Consider the following 17,144-nt stretch of genomic DNA (forward strand, 5'->3'; position numbering starts at 1 on the left):
CAACTGCTTTCCCAGCTTTTACTCGTGCTAATGCCTCCTGTTCTCCACCACTCCTGTGATGCCAGTCCTTTGTTATACTGGGGAAGCAGGCTCTCCCTGCCCTTAATGCCGAATCACTTCTTCTCACTGCCCTGCAAAGGCCTCCCGCAACTCCCTCTAGTTGTGTCACTTTCTGGCTGGCAGGCTTCATTTCTTTTAAGCATGTCTGGGTTTGTGGAAAGTCCCAATTCAGTGCCTGGCCCACAGAGCAGGTGCTTGTCAGTGCTGGTCCACTGGTTCTAGCGGTGCCCAGATTACCCTATGCCAGGCCCTCAGTGGCAAGGATGGAGTAAGATTCCCGCCTCTGAACACCCTGCCCCATCCCAGCCCATGGGCCCCAGACACATGTCACAGACAGATCACAGATACCATGTGCAGGATTCACATTTATTGGTTCAAATACAGTACCTAACACTTGCTAAACATGCATTTCACACTAATTGGTCACATTCCACAGGTAGTCAGTTCACAGGACGGGGCCCACCCCTGCCAGCAGGCAGGTGTGGGAGGTAGCAGAGGGCCTGAGCAGCCTGCAGAGCCTGCCAACTGTCACTCAGTCATGCAGGGCTGGTGGCTGGTGGCCCTTTGGGAACAAGGGCTCAGAGACATCCTGCTTGCTCGATTCCTATGAAGGCCTGTGGGTGGAGGTGCCACCGGAGCCCGAGGCTGGTACTTGTGGGAAGTGGCGCTTGCTATGTCTGGAGCACAGGAAGGGGACAGAGGCCTCGTGGAGGTGGTGGCTCGCCCCAGGTGGGAAGGGCTCCTCACACAGCCCAGACATTACAATGCGGCCAGAGAGCCCCTATCGCGGCTCTGCGATGGCAACACAGACAAAATCACCAACAGCCCAGGGCAGGCGGGGCTTCTTTCCCGACAGAAACATGTAAACAGCGCGGGAGCTACATGATTCTTTTCCCACAGGATTCCTCAGCGAGGAATCGACCAGGATGTCACTCAAGAGGTAGTTTTTTTCCCCCATGGAAATCTGAGTCAACAACATCACTTATTACAAGACATTTCAGCAAAGAAAGCAATGGTCACCAAAGGGCAAAGCAGACCCTGTGGCCACAGGGCTGGCTCCACAGCGTGAAGGACTGGCCTCCACCAGCAGCACATTTGTCTTGGACTCGGAGCAAGCTCTGGCTGTCCTCGGCTTTTTTCGAGCCTACAGTTGGTCCCTGAGCAAGCTCTGGCCTGTTTAGGGATGAGATACCCTGGAGGGCCGAGACAGCTTCTTGTAGGTAGAGAGGCAGGGCTACCATGGCTCGGAGCCCTGGCCTGCCCAGAGAGGCAGCCCCGACTTGCTCCCAAACTCAGCAAACTCCTGGGCTCCTGCCTCTGAGGAAACAGCCCAGGCCTGGCTCCTGAGCCCAGAAAAGATGTTGCTTATGACAGCCAAGAGGTGGGTTTCTGGGGACCCTGTAATTAAATACACATCCCTGAGCTGTGGCCCCAGGAAACACACTGGCCTCAAGGCTGACCAGCTTCTACCCAGCACCTGGTAAGACGATTGCCGCTTTTCATCCTGAGACACAGATAAAACGTCATTTCACAGACACCAGCGTGGATGTTTCCAGCTGAGGGAAGAGGGAGGATGGTGGCGGGCAGAGGCAGAGGGGTGTGTGGGGAGTTCTTGTGCACCGAGGTGGGGGAGAAGAGTCATGGTTCTTTTTGTTCCATTTTTCTATTCTTTTTTCTTTTTTTGTTTTCTTAGTTTGCCTTTTTTATTTTTATTTTTTTTAGTTTTTAAAAAAATCAGTAAGAAAAACAAACCCAAAGTTTAATAGGATTGGTTTGAAAGACTGCATTTCTTAAAAGAATTGCAAAAATTTAAGAAAAAAAATAAACCAAAACAAAAAAACCCCCAAAAACCCAAAACAAAAAACAAAACAAAAACCCACATAGAATAGACCAAGGGCCCAAAGCTAAAGACTTGGAACCACTGCTTAGCTGCCTGCCCTGCGGGGAGACCAGGGCTCCTTTCTTCCCGCCAACACTGGTCCTAGTGCAGCTGCTGCCTAGCTCTAGCATCCCACTTGCTAAGAAATCAAGAACTCAGGAGCGCAGGTTATAGGTAGCAGAGAAGGCACTAGCCCGGCAGGCCAGGGATCCATGGACTGGTGACCTTACCTGCCGCAGGTACTCTCTCCCTTGAGAAGTGGGGCAAGTCAGCGGCAGGTGGGTGAGGAGCGACACCCTGGAGATCTCTGCTCTCCTCTGCCCCCCAGCTCTAGTTCTACCCCTAGAGGCCTGCTCACCTCATTTACAGGCTGGGCATGGGGACTGCCCATCCGCTGAGCCAAATGGAGTGCTTTGAGATAGCTCTAAGGAATTGCTCTGGACTAAGGGCAGGACCACCAAGCCTTGCAAAGGGCTCTGAAAGTCTACAAAGGGAGCCTGAATTCCAGATGAAGCTCCAAGATGGCAAAGTTTTATCTTAGGTCAAGAAAATGTTCAAAAGGAAGGAAGGGGAAAGCCTGCATGCCTTGAAGTAGTACACGGAGGTGAGACTCTCCTTTCCGCACGACTTTCAGAGATATTTTTTATGGTGGAAAATTCACACACTGAGTGTTGGGATCAGAAGGAGGACAGAAGGGAGAAGAATTAAAGACAATACACACAACTTTTTTCTTCTTCCACTAGCAAAAAGACTGCCTGTTAGCCAAACATTATGGGAAGGCAAAAAAACAAAACAAAACAAAACAAAAAAACAACCAAACATACCAAACCTCTCCCTCCAACCTTCCTCTGTGTCCTTCAAACCAAATCCACAAATGCATCTGGTGGCTGACCTAAGGTCTCCACACTGCTAGCTATACTCCCACCTTCTCATCATCATACCTGAGTTTGCAATGCAACACATTCACTTTACCCTGTTTAAAAGAAGCCCACGTCATGAGAGGACTGGGTGCAGAAGACATTAAAGGCGGTCCACAGGTCAGGCTCTGGCTTGGAACACACAACTACTTGGCTCAGAGATTCTGCAGGGCTGTCGGCAATGAATGGGCTCTTTGTTCTGTGGAATCCGCTGCAAACATTTGTAAAAATGGATTTGTACAATGGCAACTTGCAGAACCTTTCCCCCACTCCACAAATTAACAACTTGCTCTGTTTAATACTACATTATCACAGAGACACGTTCCTGCCTCATCAGAGAGCAATTCCTTTAACATCCAAACACAACGGGTAAAATGCTAATGTGAAAAGCAATTTCGAAAAACAATAATTTGACAGATGGAGGTCTAAGCAAAGAAAGAGGCTGTACACAAGGAGCCGTCTTAGAGAAAGGGTCTCTGGTATGTGTCGCCTCCTAGATCTGAAGGAAAGCAGCTCAGAATCTGACCTGTAGCCAAAGAATGTGATCTAGTTGGTTAAATAAAAAATTCAAGCGAACAAGAAAAATAATGTGAACTTAAAAGACACACACACACACACACACACACACACACACACACACACACACACACTCCCTTTCTCTCTCTCTCTCTTCCACTGACATGAAAAACATGCTATTACCTGAGGAACAGGTCTCTCTTTCTCAGAGCAGTTGGGGAATGGCAATGAGAATTAACACTCTGAGTTTTATATCCATCAAGGGACAAAATCATCACTTTGCTGGTACCCGTAACATTTCACCAAAAAGAAAAAAAATTACACAACACAGACTACCCAGTCTGCACAAAGATGTGGTAGCCCCCTGGGCAGGTTTACTATGTTGAGCTGGGGGACGGCAAAAGCCTTTGGCCAAAAAGGCTGAAGGAAGTAGCCCTGGAACCCTCCAGCCAGCAAGGGCTGCCCTCCGCTGAGGATGTCTGGGCCACTAGCCGCAGAAGGGTGTGAACTGGAGCCACTGCTGTATTAAGGCAGAGAAGGGAAAAGCACCTGAATTAGCTCCAAGACAAACCTGGGGCAGCCCTGGCAAAACCAAGAGGAGTGGGAACACTTGAGGGACTAGGTGGAGCAGGTAGTGACAGAACAAGGGTCCAGGCCATATCTAGAATGGCAGCTGGCCCGACCCTTAGGAACATGAGGTAGTTTAAAGCTCCCTTCCCTTTCAGGGGCTTCTGTTCCAGTCCTCCGGATCTCGGCATGCCAGGCCACTGATGACACTCAAAGGGGGGTAGCTGGGCTACTCCGAGCCTTGGGCTGTCTCTCCTGGGGTCCTGGCAAACTCAATCTTACTTTGGAAAGATGAGGACTTGGAAGAGAACTGAGGAATAAAATCTCTGGTCAGCAGATGTGCCCTTTCCACTTAAAAAAGGAGACGGTAGTTTCAGTACAGCTCTAGGAGAGAAACAGGGAATTCCAAAGGGTATTTATTAAATACTCCTTGCCTTTGTCCCTCTACCAAGTGAAAAGGAGAATAAAGGAGAATAGATCAGTAGTAGGTACCAAGACTCAAAACATGGCTATCTGCTTGGTTTATCTAAGAGCTGAAAGAAAGGAAAATTTGTGAGAGAGAGGGAAGGGGTCTGTAGAAGGTAGGGCTTAGTAAATCTATGTAAAGAAATTAGGTAGGTGTGGGTCCTAAGGGAGCTGTAGGCAAGACCTACAGACTGACTGACTACTGGCAGTGGTGGGAAATAGAGAGCCTCTGCTTTTAAGACTCTTTGAGTGCAAGTATATCTGCCTTAGATTTGGCCACTGAGTCCTACTCTCAACTTTCATGCTTTCCAAGGAAGAAGGATGGCTAGCCCCTATCTCTGGCCCTGTTCCAAATGCCTTGCTCACCCCCCCACCACTTTGCCCCTTTGGTATACTTTCACCTGACAAGTCTAGAAAAAGGCAGTTGCTCTCTGACAGACAAGTGTATGTCTGCTGAGAAAATGTGGAAGAAATAGGGATGGTCACACCCCCGCTTCCATTGAGGTAGTCGTCTTTGTCAACATCATGGAAATAGTCATCTCAGCTCGTTCCACACTCTCCCTCAAAATACAAAAGAACTATCTCTAAACAATGACAACACTGTAACATTAAACATCTTCACATTCTGTAAACTGCAAGGAAATGCATCTGCTGCATTCACACAAAAGCATGTGCATCATGTTGAAGGCCATACATTCAACTCTGTCGTGAAATAAATATATAGAAAAATGAGGTTAAACAAACAAACAAACAAAAACTCTTCTTGCTATGGAGGCAGGACTCCATGGCATCCATCTTGGTCTCTCTGGCTCTCTTCTCTAGAGCCTGTCCTGCCTACCCAAGCCCCTGTGGGTAGCCTGAGGCGGGTGCAGGGCAGGTCATTCCTTGACCACATTTGTCTTGCAGGAGTGCAGCACCACTTTAAAGAGGAGGGGCAGCTGCTCCAAGGGCACATTCACCATCTTTCCTGGAAAAAAGGGAGGAGAGTGAGCAGTGGCCACTAGTGGAGGGTGAACCGGCTTCTACTTGGACCTGTGAAGGGAGAACATCTTGAGAGATTGGGGCAGGGACAAGCCAGGAACACGGTCGGGGTGAGATGAGGCAGCGACAAGCCAGGAACACGGTCGGGGTGAGATGAGGCAGGGACAAGCCAGGAACACGGTCGGGGTGAGATGAGGGCTTAATGATGTCCTGATGCTGCTCCTGTGCTCTCAGGAGACTAATGACGGAGCTATGCACTAGTATCTACAACTCTTACTCGATGCTGGGGATTATTTAATTTTTCCTAGTTCTCCCTGATAATTACTTTTTTTTTTTTGGGGGTCGGTTGTGGGGCTTGAACACTGGGCTTGGGCGCTGTCCCTGTGCTCTTCAGCTCAAGGCGAGCACTCTACTGCTTGAGCCACAGCGCCACTTCTGGTTTTCTAGTGGTTTACTGGAGATAAGAGTCTCACAGACTTTTCTGCCCGGGCTGGCTTTGAACCACGATCCTCAGATCTCAGCTTCCTGAGTAGCTAGGATTACGGGCGTGAGCCACTGGCGACTGGTTGATATTACTTTTTGCTCCCATTTTATAGACAGGGAATGTGAATGGTCATCCTGCCAAGCTCTTTTACAGTTAAGCTAAAATACCATACGAGACTCATAACGAATGTAACTAGCTTTCTGTAAAGCACTGCTTTCCAAAAGTACTGAAGAAGAAAGGGGAGGAGTCATAGAGACAAATAAATCTGAGATACTCAGGGATAAAGGAGTTTTATAGGCTCTTTTCCCTGTCAGCTCCTGAGAGTCCAGGGAACAATTAACAAAGACTGATTCCAAATAATCAGACTATTTGGAGTTGCCACCCACACACTGATGTTTTTCAAAAGCTTTCCAGGTGACTTGAAAGTGCTGCCAGGTTGGGCCCACCTAAGCAATACTGCTCTATGGCCCAAGAAAGAGAGGAAACAATTTCACATCCCCTTGTCAGAATGACAGTTTTTCCTGTAAAGCTGTATTGGTGAATTTTGCACAACAATTCCAGTCTAGCAGTCACCTTGGCAAGCATGGAACAACTACAAACAGGACTTTTTACTATATGAAGCAAAGTAAAAGCCAAGATTCTTCATTGAAATGGACCTATTAAATCTCCAGAGCCTCAGAAGTGGCATAGGACCTCACAACACAGAGGTTTAAAGACACCAGTCCTGAAAGCCTGTGAACAACGCTATGAAATGAACTTCTCTCTTCAAGTGAAATGCAATTCATATATCATGTACTTCAGAAAATGAAGTTAATTTCATATACTCTGAGCCTGTTTTTCTGTCCATAGAATGGCCATAATTATACCAGCCACCAGCTTTACAGAGATTATTCTGAGACTGAATGATAATAAATCCCCAAAAGGCCTGCACATAAGAGGGGCATAAGAAATGTTAGCTTCTCTTCCAGAGAACAAAGACAAATGTAGTGGTGCCCGCCTATAATTCCAGCTACTTGGGAGACTCAAATATGAGGGTCAATGCTTGAGGCTAGCCTGGGAAAAAAGTTGGCTAGACCCTACTAACAAAAAACAAAACAAAAAACAAAAGGGGCCAGTGGAGAGTACTTGCCTTGCACGCAAGAGGCCCTGCGTTCGATTCCTTAGCACCACATAAGCAAAAAAGCCAGAAGTGGCACTGTGGTTCAAGTGGTAGAACACTAGCCTTGAGCTGAAGAGCTGAGGGACAGTGTCCAGGCCCAGAGTTCGGACCTCACGACCAACAAAAACAAACAAGTTAATGGGCTAGGTATCATGGGCTTATGCCTTTAATCCTAGCTCAGTAGGAGTAAATATGAGGTAAAAGCTTAAAATATTATAAAAAAATTAATGACAGAAGCCAGGCAGCCATGACTCACACCTGTAATCCTAGCTACTCAGGAGGCTGAGATTTGAGGATCTAGGTTCAGTCAGCCTGGGCTCAAGTGGTAGAATGCTAGCCCTGAGCCCAATAGCTCAGGGATAGCACCTAGGCCCCAGACTGGCACAAAACAAAACAAAAAAACACTAGAGCAAAAAAAAAAAAAAAAAGGGCTGGGAGTGTGGCTCAGTGGTAGAGTGTAGAGTGGCTGTCTAGTTCAAACCTTGGTACAAGAAACAAAATACACCCCCCCCCCCCCCGTTATAAAACAAATTTTCTGAGTGTTTCATGCAGTTGATGATGGGCCTGCAATGACCAGGAATCCTGCAAACACTGTCTCATTCCCTCTACCATGTAAGAGAAGCATAGGTTTAGGACCCGGATGTTACCTGCAATGTATCGAATCTCAGGTAAGCACATCATGAGATCAGGAAAGCGGTTTGGCTGATGTGTGTATTTATATTCAGTGAAATCCTGGCAAATGTACCAGTATCGCTTGTTCAACTGTTCCAGCTGTGAAGCACTGGTCAGACCCCTGATATCTGTAAAAACAACAACAGGGATGGGAGGGGCTTTTTGGTGTGAAAAACACCAGCTTCTCGAAGATGTCCATCTTTCAATGAAGTGTTATTAAACACAGGCTCTTTTGTATTCCTGATATGGAGAAATTAAGCTCTAAACATAGGAGAGAAATAAAACGGAAGAAAACATAAGTTTTCTCACTAGACTGAGCCCTTTAAGAACTAGGCTATCTTTCTCAACTTCACACCCAGCTACAAGTCTAGGACATGGCACAAAAGGCACCAGTAAAAGCAGAACAAATCTTTCTAACCTTACCCTTTACAATATTTTTCAATTTCCCCATTATAGCCAATAAGAAACCTTGCTGATAACTACACATTCATATAACACACACACACACACACACACACACACACACACACACACACACGCACACACACAATCTCCAATGTCCTCTGTGCCTCCTGTTTTTCATAAGATGTCTTTGTGTAGCCCTCTATCTACTTACCTACTCACATGCTTTTAACATATTGGACATGAGTGAAAGTATTTTCTATATAAATCATACTTAAGGCCCAGCTCAAAATTCTCTTCCTGCAAGAGGCTGCTACTGATGTCCCGCAGCATGAAGCCCAGTTAATGTGCCACGCACTGTCAGTGTGTACCTCTTGGAAGACCTGGGCTCTCATTTTTTTTCAACATGTACATTTAATGCCCAGCGCAGGGCTTAGCTAAGGGAGATGAATGCACCAGTGGTGAAGAGGCAGAATGAGGAGGGGCCTGGCCAGTGGGGGACGGTGGGGAAGAGTGGCACAGAGGAGGGGATCAAGAGTCTCTGGACTGTAAATAAGCACAGGGAAGAGAGCACTTTCAGTGGCATAGGATACAGAATCGCCCAGTTCCACTCTGAATGTAGGGCACTCACACACTACTCTGGAGAGAAGAATACCAATTCTCCATCCTATACTGGTAACCAACCGCACCTAAGTGCCACTTTGTTAGTAATGTGCCCCATAAATCACATCTGGCAGTCTTCTAATGAAAACCCAGGCTTGCTATGTACGTATAAGTTTGTGTGCATCACCACTCTCCCTGCAGGGCGGCAGAGTCACTGCTGGCCTGTCACAGAACCTTATCTCCAACACTTTCATCAGTCACTCTGCTCTTCAGTCACTGGCAAACTTGGTACATACTTTAAATGACGCATGTACTGTCCTTGGTGTCTGGGTTTTAATGCATTAAAACTGACTAAACAAAGCAAATAGTTTTCCTTCCTTTATGAGTTATAGAGATTGTGGCATTTAGGTTTCAAAAAAAAAAAAAAAAAAATCCAAAGTATTCCTTGCACTCTAAAGGGGAGAGTGATGACAAGGGAGCCTGGAGTTGTGTGGTGTGGCAGATGCTGTGACCGTCCTGCTGGGAAGGAGAGAGTCAAACAGGAGGGTAAATGCTCACTGCCAAAAAATACACAGCAAGAATCCCTGTCCTCTACCCCGCAGCCACTCACCTTGATTTAGGAAGTTAATTGCTTTCATGCACGCGTACTCCTCATTGCTGACCTTTAGCTGATGGAACTTGTGGTAGAGGTAGATGAGCCGCTCAATCACCTCCACCCCTTCATCACTAAATCTGGGAAAGAGACACAGACTTTACCTAGAGGTTGTGATCTGAGCAGAGGTCAGAAGGGGTGGAGAGCTCCTGTAGCTCACTCCTTTTAAAAAAGAGGCTGATCTGGGCTCCGGTGGCTCACACCTGTAATCCTAGCTATTCAGGAAAGTCCGGGAGACTCTTACTTTCAATTAACCACCAGAAAATAGGAAGTAAAGCTGTGGCTCAATGTGGTACAATGCTAAGCTTGAGCAAAAGAGCTCAGGGACCGTGCTGAGCCCCTGAGTTCGAACCCCACGACCAATAACAACATCAACATCAACAAAAAAGTTCATGTAAACTGATATTCCCCAAGGTCAGGTAAAGTCAAGCAAATCCAGGTTCAAGTCCAGCTCTACCCTCGATTGCTGTGCAGCTCTGGGACAGTCACTTGGGTTCCCTTAAGCTTTGAGGGTCTCCTCTGCAAAATAATAATGATTGCCTGCTTGGTCTACCCAAGAGCCAAAGGAGGTTTGGAATGTAAATGAGTAGAACTAGGACAATATTAAGATACTACTTCGTTGAGATGAACCTCCCGTATCAAAGGCAGCTGCCATGACTCTATGGGAGCCTCTGCCACAATGCTGAAAATGCTGCCAGCTGGATTTGTTTCGGTTCACTGTTTCCAGCAGGGCGCAGGTGATAGACAATGAAAGATTTTACTGGCATCCCTGACTTCACTCAAGGTGGGGAAGAAAAGGTGCTGGATCCACACCATGCTAGCTTTCGCTAGCACTTTTTGTGCCTTATGTCCTTCAACTCTCAACTCCATGAGTCAGGTGAGGTATAGGTGAGAAACTGAAGTTCAAAGCAGGGATCTGTTCTACCAGCCCACAGCTAGATGGTGGCAGAATTAGAATTTGGAACTTTGTGGGCTCCTTGAAGCATTGGTATTTCAAATGTCTAAGGGGGGAGCCCTATAGGGGAACATATTCCCTTCTCTGTACTAAAAGTGAGCTTCTTGGTGAAAGAACAAATGCTAGGCAAATGAGCCCCAAGTCAGATTATCCCAAGGACTAATGGTGAGTATGCTTCATACCAGTAGTAGAGTTACATGGATGTTTGCTGATTTGAGCTATGACAGCTGACTCAAAACTCTGTGCCTGGCCCAATGGTGTTTACAATGAATAGTTTCCCAGACTGGATGACAGACAAATTCATATTGAATAACCACTGCAACAACCCTATTTGTCATGGTATCAAGTATTTCCCACAAACATTGTCTATTGACTACTTCCAATAAATCCCAAACTGTATATGAATCGTCATCACCTTGGTTTCTATCACTAAGTCCTTTCACATGCTTTCTTACAATTAAATCTCCCTATCACCCAGCAGAAAAAGAGGTGACATCACCTCAAAGTTACATTTAAGTTAGTTAAGTGTTGGGGGGAAGCTTTCTGATTTTGAGTCTAGTAGCCTTTCCAAGCACTACACTGTCCATGCTGGTCCTGTACATTTCTCAGTTCCAATCACGAACTGAGAACCTCAGGAGTTCTGTGTTCCTGCAACATCCAGTCAAGGGCCTAGGCCTGACTGGGTGCCAGGGGCTCTGTGATGCTGGATGTGAACAACATTCCACATTTAGTACCTACTGGCTACAGGAGAAAGGGGCTTTATTATCTTGGAGGTGCGGGGATGAGACGAGGAGGAGGTGAGAGAGCAGTACTGACATTCATCTGGAGGCCCAACAGTGTAGCAGGTAAAGATAATGCTATGTCCCTTAATCAGCAACTCCTTGCTCCAAGTACTCCCTCTGGCACCACAAAATCTGCAGGTGTGTGGCTATCAGCCAGACACCAAGCCATCACTGCCAAACTTGTTCCTGGCTAAGTCTTGACCTGGGGACACAAAGCAGTCCTCAAGTACTTGGTTGTGCACATGCCCCAGATCTGCTCTTTTGGGGGCAGCACATCACAATGTTCCAAATTCCCTAAAACAGGCAACCATCATGAACCCCTGATACTGGTGGTGGTGGTGGGGTGGTGGGTAGGGCTTGGCAGAAGCCCAGAAGCCCCCACTCAGTCTCCACAGCTTGGCTACAAAGCTTCCCTCCACACCCACATCCCATCCCTTGATAAACAAAGTTATTCTCTGTTTCATGGGCCTGCCTTCTCCCTGCAGCCGTTCCTCCTCCACATCTGCCCACTCCACTGTTCTAACGCCCCTGTATTCTGTCTACAAATTATCAGCATTCAAAGCTATAAAGTTGGACAAACACACCCATTCTTCTTCTAGGTTCCTATCACACAAGCATGCTAGGACAAGGAAAACATTCCTGCCAGGATCCCCCAAACCACTGGACCATTTAGTCAGCAATTGAAGCTGACATCGTGTAAGTTATATCCCATTACGGGGCCAGAGAGGCCCAGTTGTCCCTTTCCCATTCATCTAAATGTAGTCATCAGCTACAAGCTTCAAGGAAATGCTATCTTAGCATCCACACACAGACTTCAAGAGGGCAAGTCAGAATGCAGCTCCAGGATAAATTCTAGAAAGTCAACCCTTTTGGAGAAGGCTCTGGGAGAGTAAGAATTTAGTATAGGCTAGGTGCTGATGAGTCTCTAATTCTAGCTACTTGGGAGGCTGAGATCTGGGGACCATGGTTTGAAGCACCTGGACAGGAAAGTCTGAGACTTGTATCTGCAACTAACCACCTAAAAACCAGAAATGGCACAGTGACTCAAAATGGTAGAATGCTAGCTTTAAGCAAAAAACAAAAACAAAAAAAAACCAACTCAGGGACAGTGCCCAGTTCAAGCCCCATGACTGACAAAATAATAATAATAACAATAACAAATATTATTATTAGGATAGTATAGGATAAACAGTGACGAGCCCAGGCTCTGGAACATAACAGACCTGGATGAGAGTAACACCATCTCTTTCTAGCTTTGCAACTCTGAGTTTTCATCTCTCTGACCTTAAGTTCCCTATCTCTAGAATAGGGCTCATATCAGCACCAATATCATATAAGGGCAGTGAGGACTCAAGAAGTAATATATGAGCCGGGTGCTGGTAGCTAAGGCCTATAATCCTAGCTACTCAGAAGCCTGAGATCTGAGGACTGTGGTTCAAGACCAGCCCGAGCAGAAAAGTCCAATGGGACTCTTACCTCCAATTAACTACTCAAAAATCAGAAGCGATACTGTGGCTCCAATGGTAGAATGCTAGCCTTGAGCACAAAGAGGCTCAAGAATAGTGCCCAGGCTCCAAGGTCAAGCCCCACAACTGACAAAAAAAAAAGTAGTATATGTAAGCTAGGTGTGGGGATCATGGCTGTAACCCCAGCACCTGGAGGGGGGCCAACGCAAATTTGACTGCAAATTTGAAGCTAGCCTGAACTACATAGAGGGACCCTGTCTCAACAAAACAGAACAAAACAAAGTCATATATTTAAAAAAACTGAAGATAAAATTTGGTGCAGTAAATCTTCTATAATTGGTGGGCATTACATATTATTAACTTCTGTTATTGAGACAAAAGAGAGAGAGAAAGAGCGAAAGAGCGAAAGAAAGAAAGAAAGAAAGAAAGAAAGAAAGAAGGAAAGAAAGAAAGGAAGGGAGGAAGGAAGGAAGGAAGGAAAGGAAGAAAGGAAGGAAGGAAGAAAGAAAGAAAGAAAGAAAGCAAGGAAGAAAGGAAGGAAGGAAGAAAGGAAGGAAGGAAGAAAGCAAGCAAGCCAGCCTTTCCTGAGCCTTTCAGGGGACAGGCTGGAAGCTAGAGACAACTTTTAGAAGTTTGGTCAAAGGAAACCAGTGATCCTGAGACAGAAGTGCCCATTAAAGTCCATCTGGCTCAAAGTACCTTCTCTGGGGAGTGAAGGAGTGTTGATTAGGGCAGGAGCAGTCACTGGCTGGTGCTACAATCTGCTTTAAATCAAATTCGTCCAGCTCACTGTCTGATAATAGTCTGATTAAGGAATATGGGCCCCATAAATTTAACTCACTATTGGAGAAGAGAAAAGGAAATGGCCATGCATCATCTGGGAAAAACCTTTTCCTGATGGCAAACACTCACACTCAAGAGTTGTGAAGAAGTAAAGGCTGTGTGGGGGAGTGGGAGGAGCGCAGGCGCAGGCAAGGGAGGAAAGAGCTATGGCCAATTAGACTCCCACCCGGGCTTCAGCAGAGGGGGATGTTTGACAGTGATTAGCCTATAGCTTCCTGCACCTCAGGCTCAAAGATACCCAAACTCTGCTCTTCCCAGTGACTTTATCTTGGCTAAGATAACTGGTGCCCACCTAGCCCCCTAACCCAGCAACCAACCATAACTTTTCCCACTCACAGAAGTCCTACTGGCTTCACCTCTAGCTTTATGCCTTGTCTGTTTTACCTCACTGCTGCCAGGCCCAGGCCTTGTTGTATTTCACTTGACTACAGAACAGCCTTCAACGTTGTTACTAGTGCTTCAGTGTTGTCCATAACCAACTATTCTCAGCCACAGAAATCTTCCTCAGCCGGGCGCCGGTGGCTCACGCCTGTAATCCTAGCTACTCAGGAGGCTGAGATCTGAGGATCGCGGTTCAAAGCCAGCCCGGGCAGGAAAGGCTGTGAGATTCTTATCTCCAATAAACCACTAGAAAACCAGAAGTGGCGCTGTAGCTCAAGCGGTAGAGCGCTTGCCTTGAGCTGAAGAGTGCAGGAACAACACCCAAGCCCAGAGTTCAAGCCCCACAACCGATAAAAAAAAAAAAAAAAAAGAAAGAATTTTCCTCAAATGCAACCCATCCGCGGGAGTCCTTACATACATGCTGATGGATCACACCTGCAATCCTAGCTACTTAGGAGGCTGAAATATTAAGGTTCTTAGTTTGAAGCCAGACAAGGCAGAGTAAGGCAGTAAAGTCCTTGGGATCCCATCTCCAAAACTAACAAGCAAAATACTGGGCTGGAGGCATGGCTCAAGTGGTAGAGAGCAAGCCAAGCAAGCATGAGGATCTGAGTTGAAACCCTGTACCAGCAATACAACAGTAGCAGCAACAAAACAACTTCCCATGACATGAACATTTACAAAATCACACGCAAATTCTTTCTTCTCTGTACTTTCATTTCTAGTCACTTCTCCCCTAATTTTCTGCCTTTATCATATACTTCCCCTTCTCTCTTTGTAGTTCACAAGACCTCTCCTTTATCAATAGATGGATGCAGGGGTGCACACCTATCACAGTGAAAGACTGACTGTACTCCTAGCCTGGGCAGAAAAGCTCACAAGCCTATCTCAACAGAGGAAGCAGGGTGAGGTGGCATGCTGTCATCCCAGCTATGGTTGAAGCATGATCTAAGAAGACTGTAGTCAAGGCTAGAGCCTGGAAAGAAAAATACTTTATCTCAAAAATTACAAGTGCAGGGCTGGGAAGTTGGCTCAGTGGTAGAGCGCTTGCCTTGCATGCCTGAGACCCTGGGTTCGATTCCTCAGCACCACATAAACAAAAAAGAAAAAAACCTGGCAGTGGCACTGTGACTCAAGTGGTAGAGCGCTAGCCTTGAGCTAAAGAGCTGAGGGACAGCGCCCAGGCCCAGAGTTCAGGCTCCACGACCGGACCCCCCCCCCCCCCCCAAAAAAAAAATTACAAGTGCAAAGGATGGAGGCATGAATCAGAGGGTACAGTGCATCTCAAAAAAGCACAGAAGCCAGGCGCTAGTGGTTCATGCTTGTAATTCTAGATACTCAAGAGGCCGAGATCTGAGGATTGTAGTTCAAAGCAAGCCCAGCCAGGAAAAGTCTGTGAGATTCCTATCTCCAATGTACTACTCAGAAAAGCCAGAAGTGGCACTGTGGCTCAAATGATAAAGCACTAGCTTTAAGTATAAAACTCAGGGACAGTGCCCAAGCCCTGAGTTCAAGCCCCAGGAGCTGAAGAAAAAAAGAAAAGAAAAGAAAAGAGAGAAGAGAAGAGAAGCACAAGGCATTAAATTCAAACAAAAACTAAACAAAACCAAAGAAGGGAAAAGAGAAAATTCCCATTTCAAGATGCAGCTCAAATACCTGTTCCTGTGGTAATGGCTTCCTCAAATTCTCTGAGGAGAGCCCTTGCTCCCTAGTCTGTGCTGTCTAGTCCTTCATACAACTACTAAGACGACCCTGGGCTGTATATGAGGGGGTCAGAAGGCTTCTATTTGCTTATTTGTTCTAAACTAAACAACAGAATACTGACCACATTTATCTGGCATGGTGGTGCATGTCTGTAATAATTTCTTGGGAAGCTGAGGTGGAAGATTTCAAGTTAGAGGTTAACCTGGGCAACTTGGGAAGACACTGTCTCAAAATAAAATGGAAAAGAGCTAAGGATGTTAGCTCAATGACAGTGAGTAATCGCCTAATGTGTATAAGGACCTGGGTTTAATCTCTAGTACTGCAAACAAACAAGCAAGCAAGTAATGATGTCTGCATCATCTGCAATACCAGCAACACTTGCTCCCCCTGCCCTGAAACACACATCGGATGCTCAAAAAATAGCCATGGCAGGTCTAGCATATTGAAGTTTAACTCTTATTTTTCCACTGATGGGCTCCATAGAAGAGTGAGAATCCAAACAACAAACCCATTTCTTATTCTCAAAACATTTCCTCAGAAGCAACATGGTAGATAACTTTCTGTAAAGATGATGTCTGATATTTGCACTGAACAATGTAGTAGTTACTAGCCACATGTGGCTACTGAAACACTTGAAATGTGGCTAGTGCAAATGAAGAACTGGACTTTTAAATTAATGTACAAAGTCACATGAGGGTAATGACTATTACTCTATTAGCAGTTTTAGATCATCCTAACTCAGCTGGTACTGGCCCCTGCCTTGATCTTGGGGCTGAGGTTGATAGTGTTCTCAAAACAGCACTGCACTACCTGCGCTCCCTGACTACCTGCAGAAGGGGCCCAGGAAGACACAGCAGGCTACAAGGAACAGAGCTCAAAGGCTGACTCTGAAGATAGTCACAGACTAAACTAGGAAAGTCCAGGTAGTGAGTTGGGGCTCCTTCAGCTAGTTCTGCAAACTTCAACATCAGAGCAGGCTGCCTGCTATCTAAACATCTTCTCAGCCCATAGTGACAGAACTGGAAACAGAAATTTGATGGAAACAATAAATTAGAGATTCTAGTTACAGGGTTAGGTCACCTACAAAATTAGCTTTGTTTACAGGACTGTCAGCTGGGTTAAAAACTGTCTTTATAGATCATCCTGAAGGCAGGAAACATCATTAAGAAGGAAATATTAGAAAACCAAGGAAGACAGTCAGGACCTACACTCCCCTGGCTCAGCTGAGCAAAGGAGTCTTAAAGGCCTCATTATCTTGTTTTGATGCCATGACTGGGTTGTAGGAGGAGATGCACTCTAGTCTTGTGAAGGGAGATATGGCATTCTACCCTCTCTAGCATTTCTTCTTTCCTCCTGAGTGCCCTAAAATCCTCTGATTTTTGTTATTTTAAGCTGTATAGCAGGTGGTTTACAGAAGTGTATTTAAATATGAATTAAGGTATAAAGATATTTCATGACTAAATTAATAAATCAGAAAAGCAGTCAGCTCATTTACCATGATTTAGGGGTCAGAAAACACAGTTTCCAAACAGGGCTTGGATAGGTCATGGAAGCAGCGAGGAAGAGAGAACATTCTAGACTGGGAGATTAAAAGGATGCTAGTCAGCCTGGCTCTGGTAGAACACCTGTTCAGGCTTAATCTCTCTACACCTCAGA

The 17,144-nt window shown here is 46.0% G+C and overlaps 1 protein-coding gene across 1 annotated transcript in view; it reads right to left on the reverse strand.

Moving 5' to 3' along the window:
• Positions 1-424: 424 nt before the first annotated feature.
• The window catches only part of Nr6a1 (nuclear receptor subfamily 6 group A member 1), a gene marked incomplete at its 5' end in the record, with an annotated part of 35,816 nt that continues 19,096 nt past the window's right edge, over positions 425-17,144 (reverse strand). The window contains 3 exons of the mRNA XM_042678767.1: positions 425-5,371; positions 7,676-7,828; positions 9,316-9,437. Of these exons, the coding sequence (XP_042534701.1) occupies positions 5,283-5,371; positions 7,676-7,828; positions 9,316-9,437 (364 nt within the window). The remainder of the gene's footprint in view (positions 5,372-7,675; positions 7,829-9,315; positions 9,438-17,144) is intronic.

This window comes from Dipodomys spectabilis, unplaced genomic scaffold (genome assembly GCF_019054845.1).
Source record: "Dipodomys spectabilis isolate Male_0828 unplaced genomic scaffold, ASM1905484v1 ptg000046l, whole genome shotgun sequence".
In the NCBI taxonomy this organism is placed as follows: Eukaryota; Metazoa; Chordata; class Mammalia; order Rodentia; family Heteromyidae; genus Dipodomys; species Dipodomys spectabilis.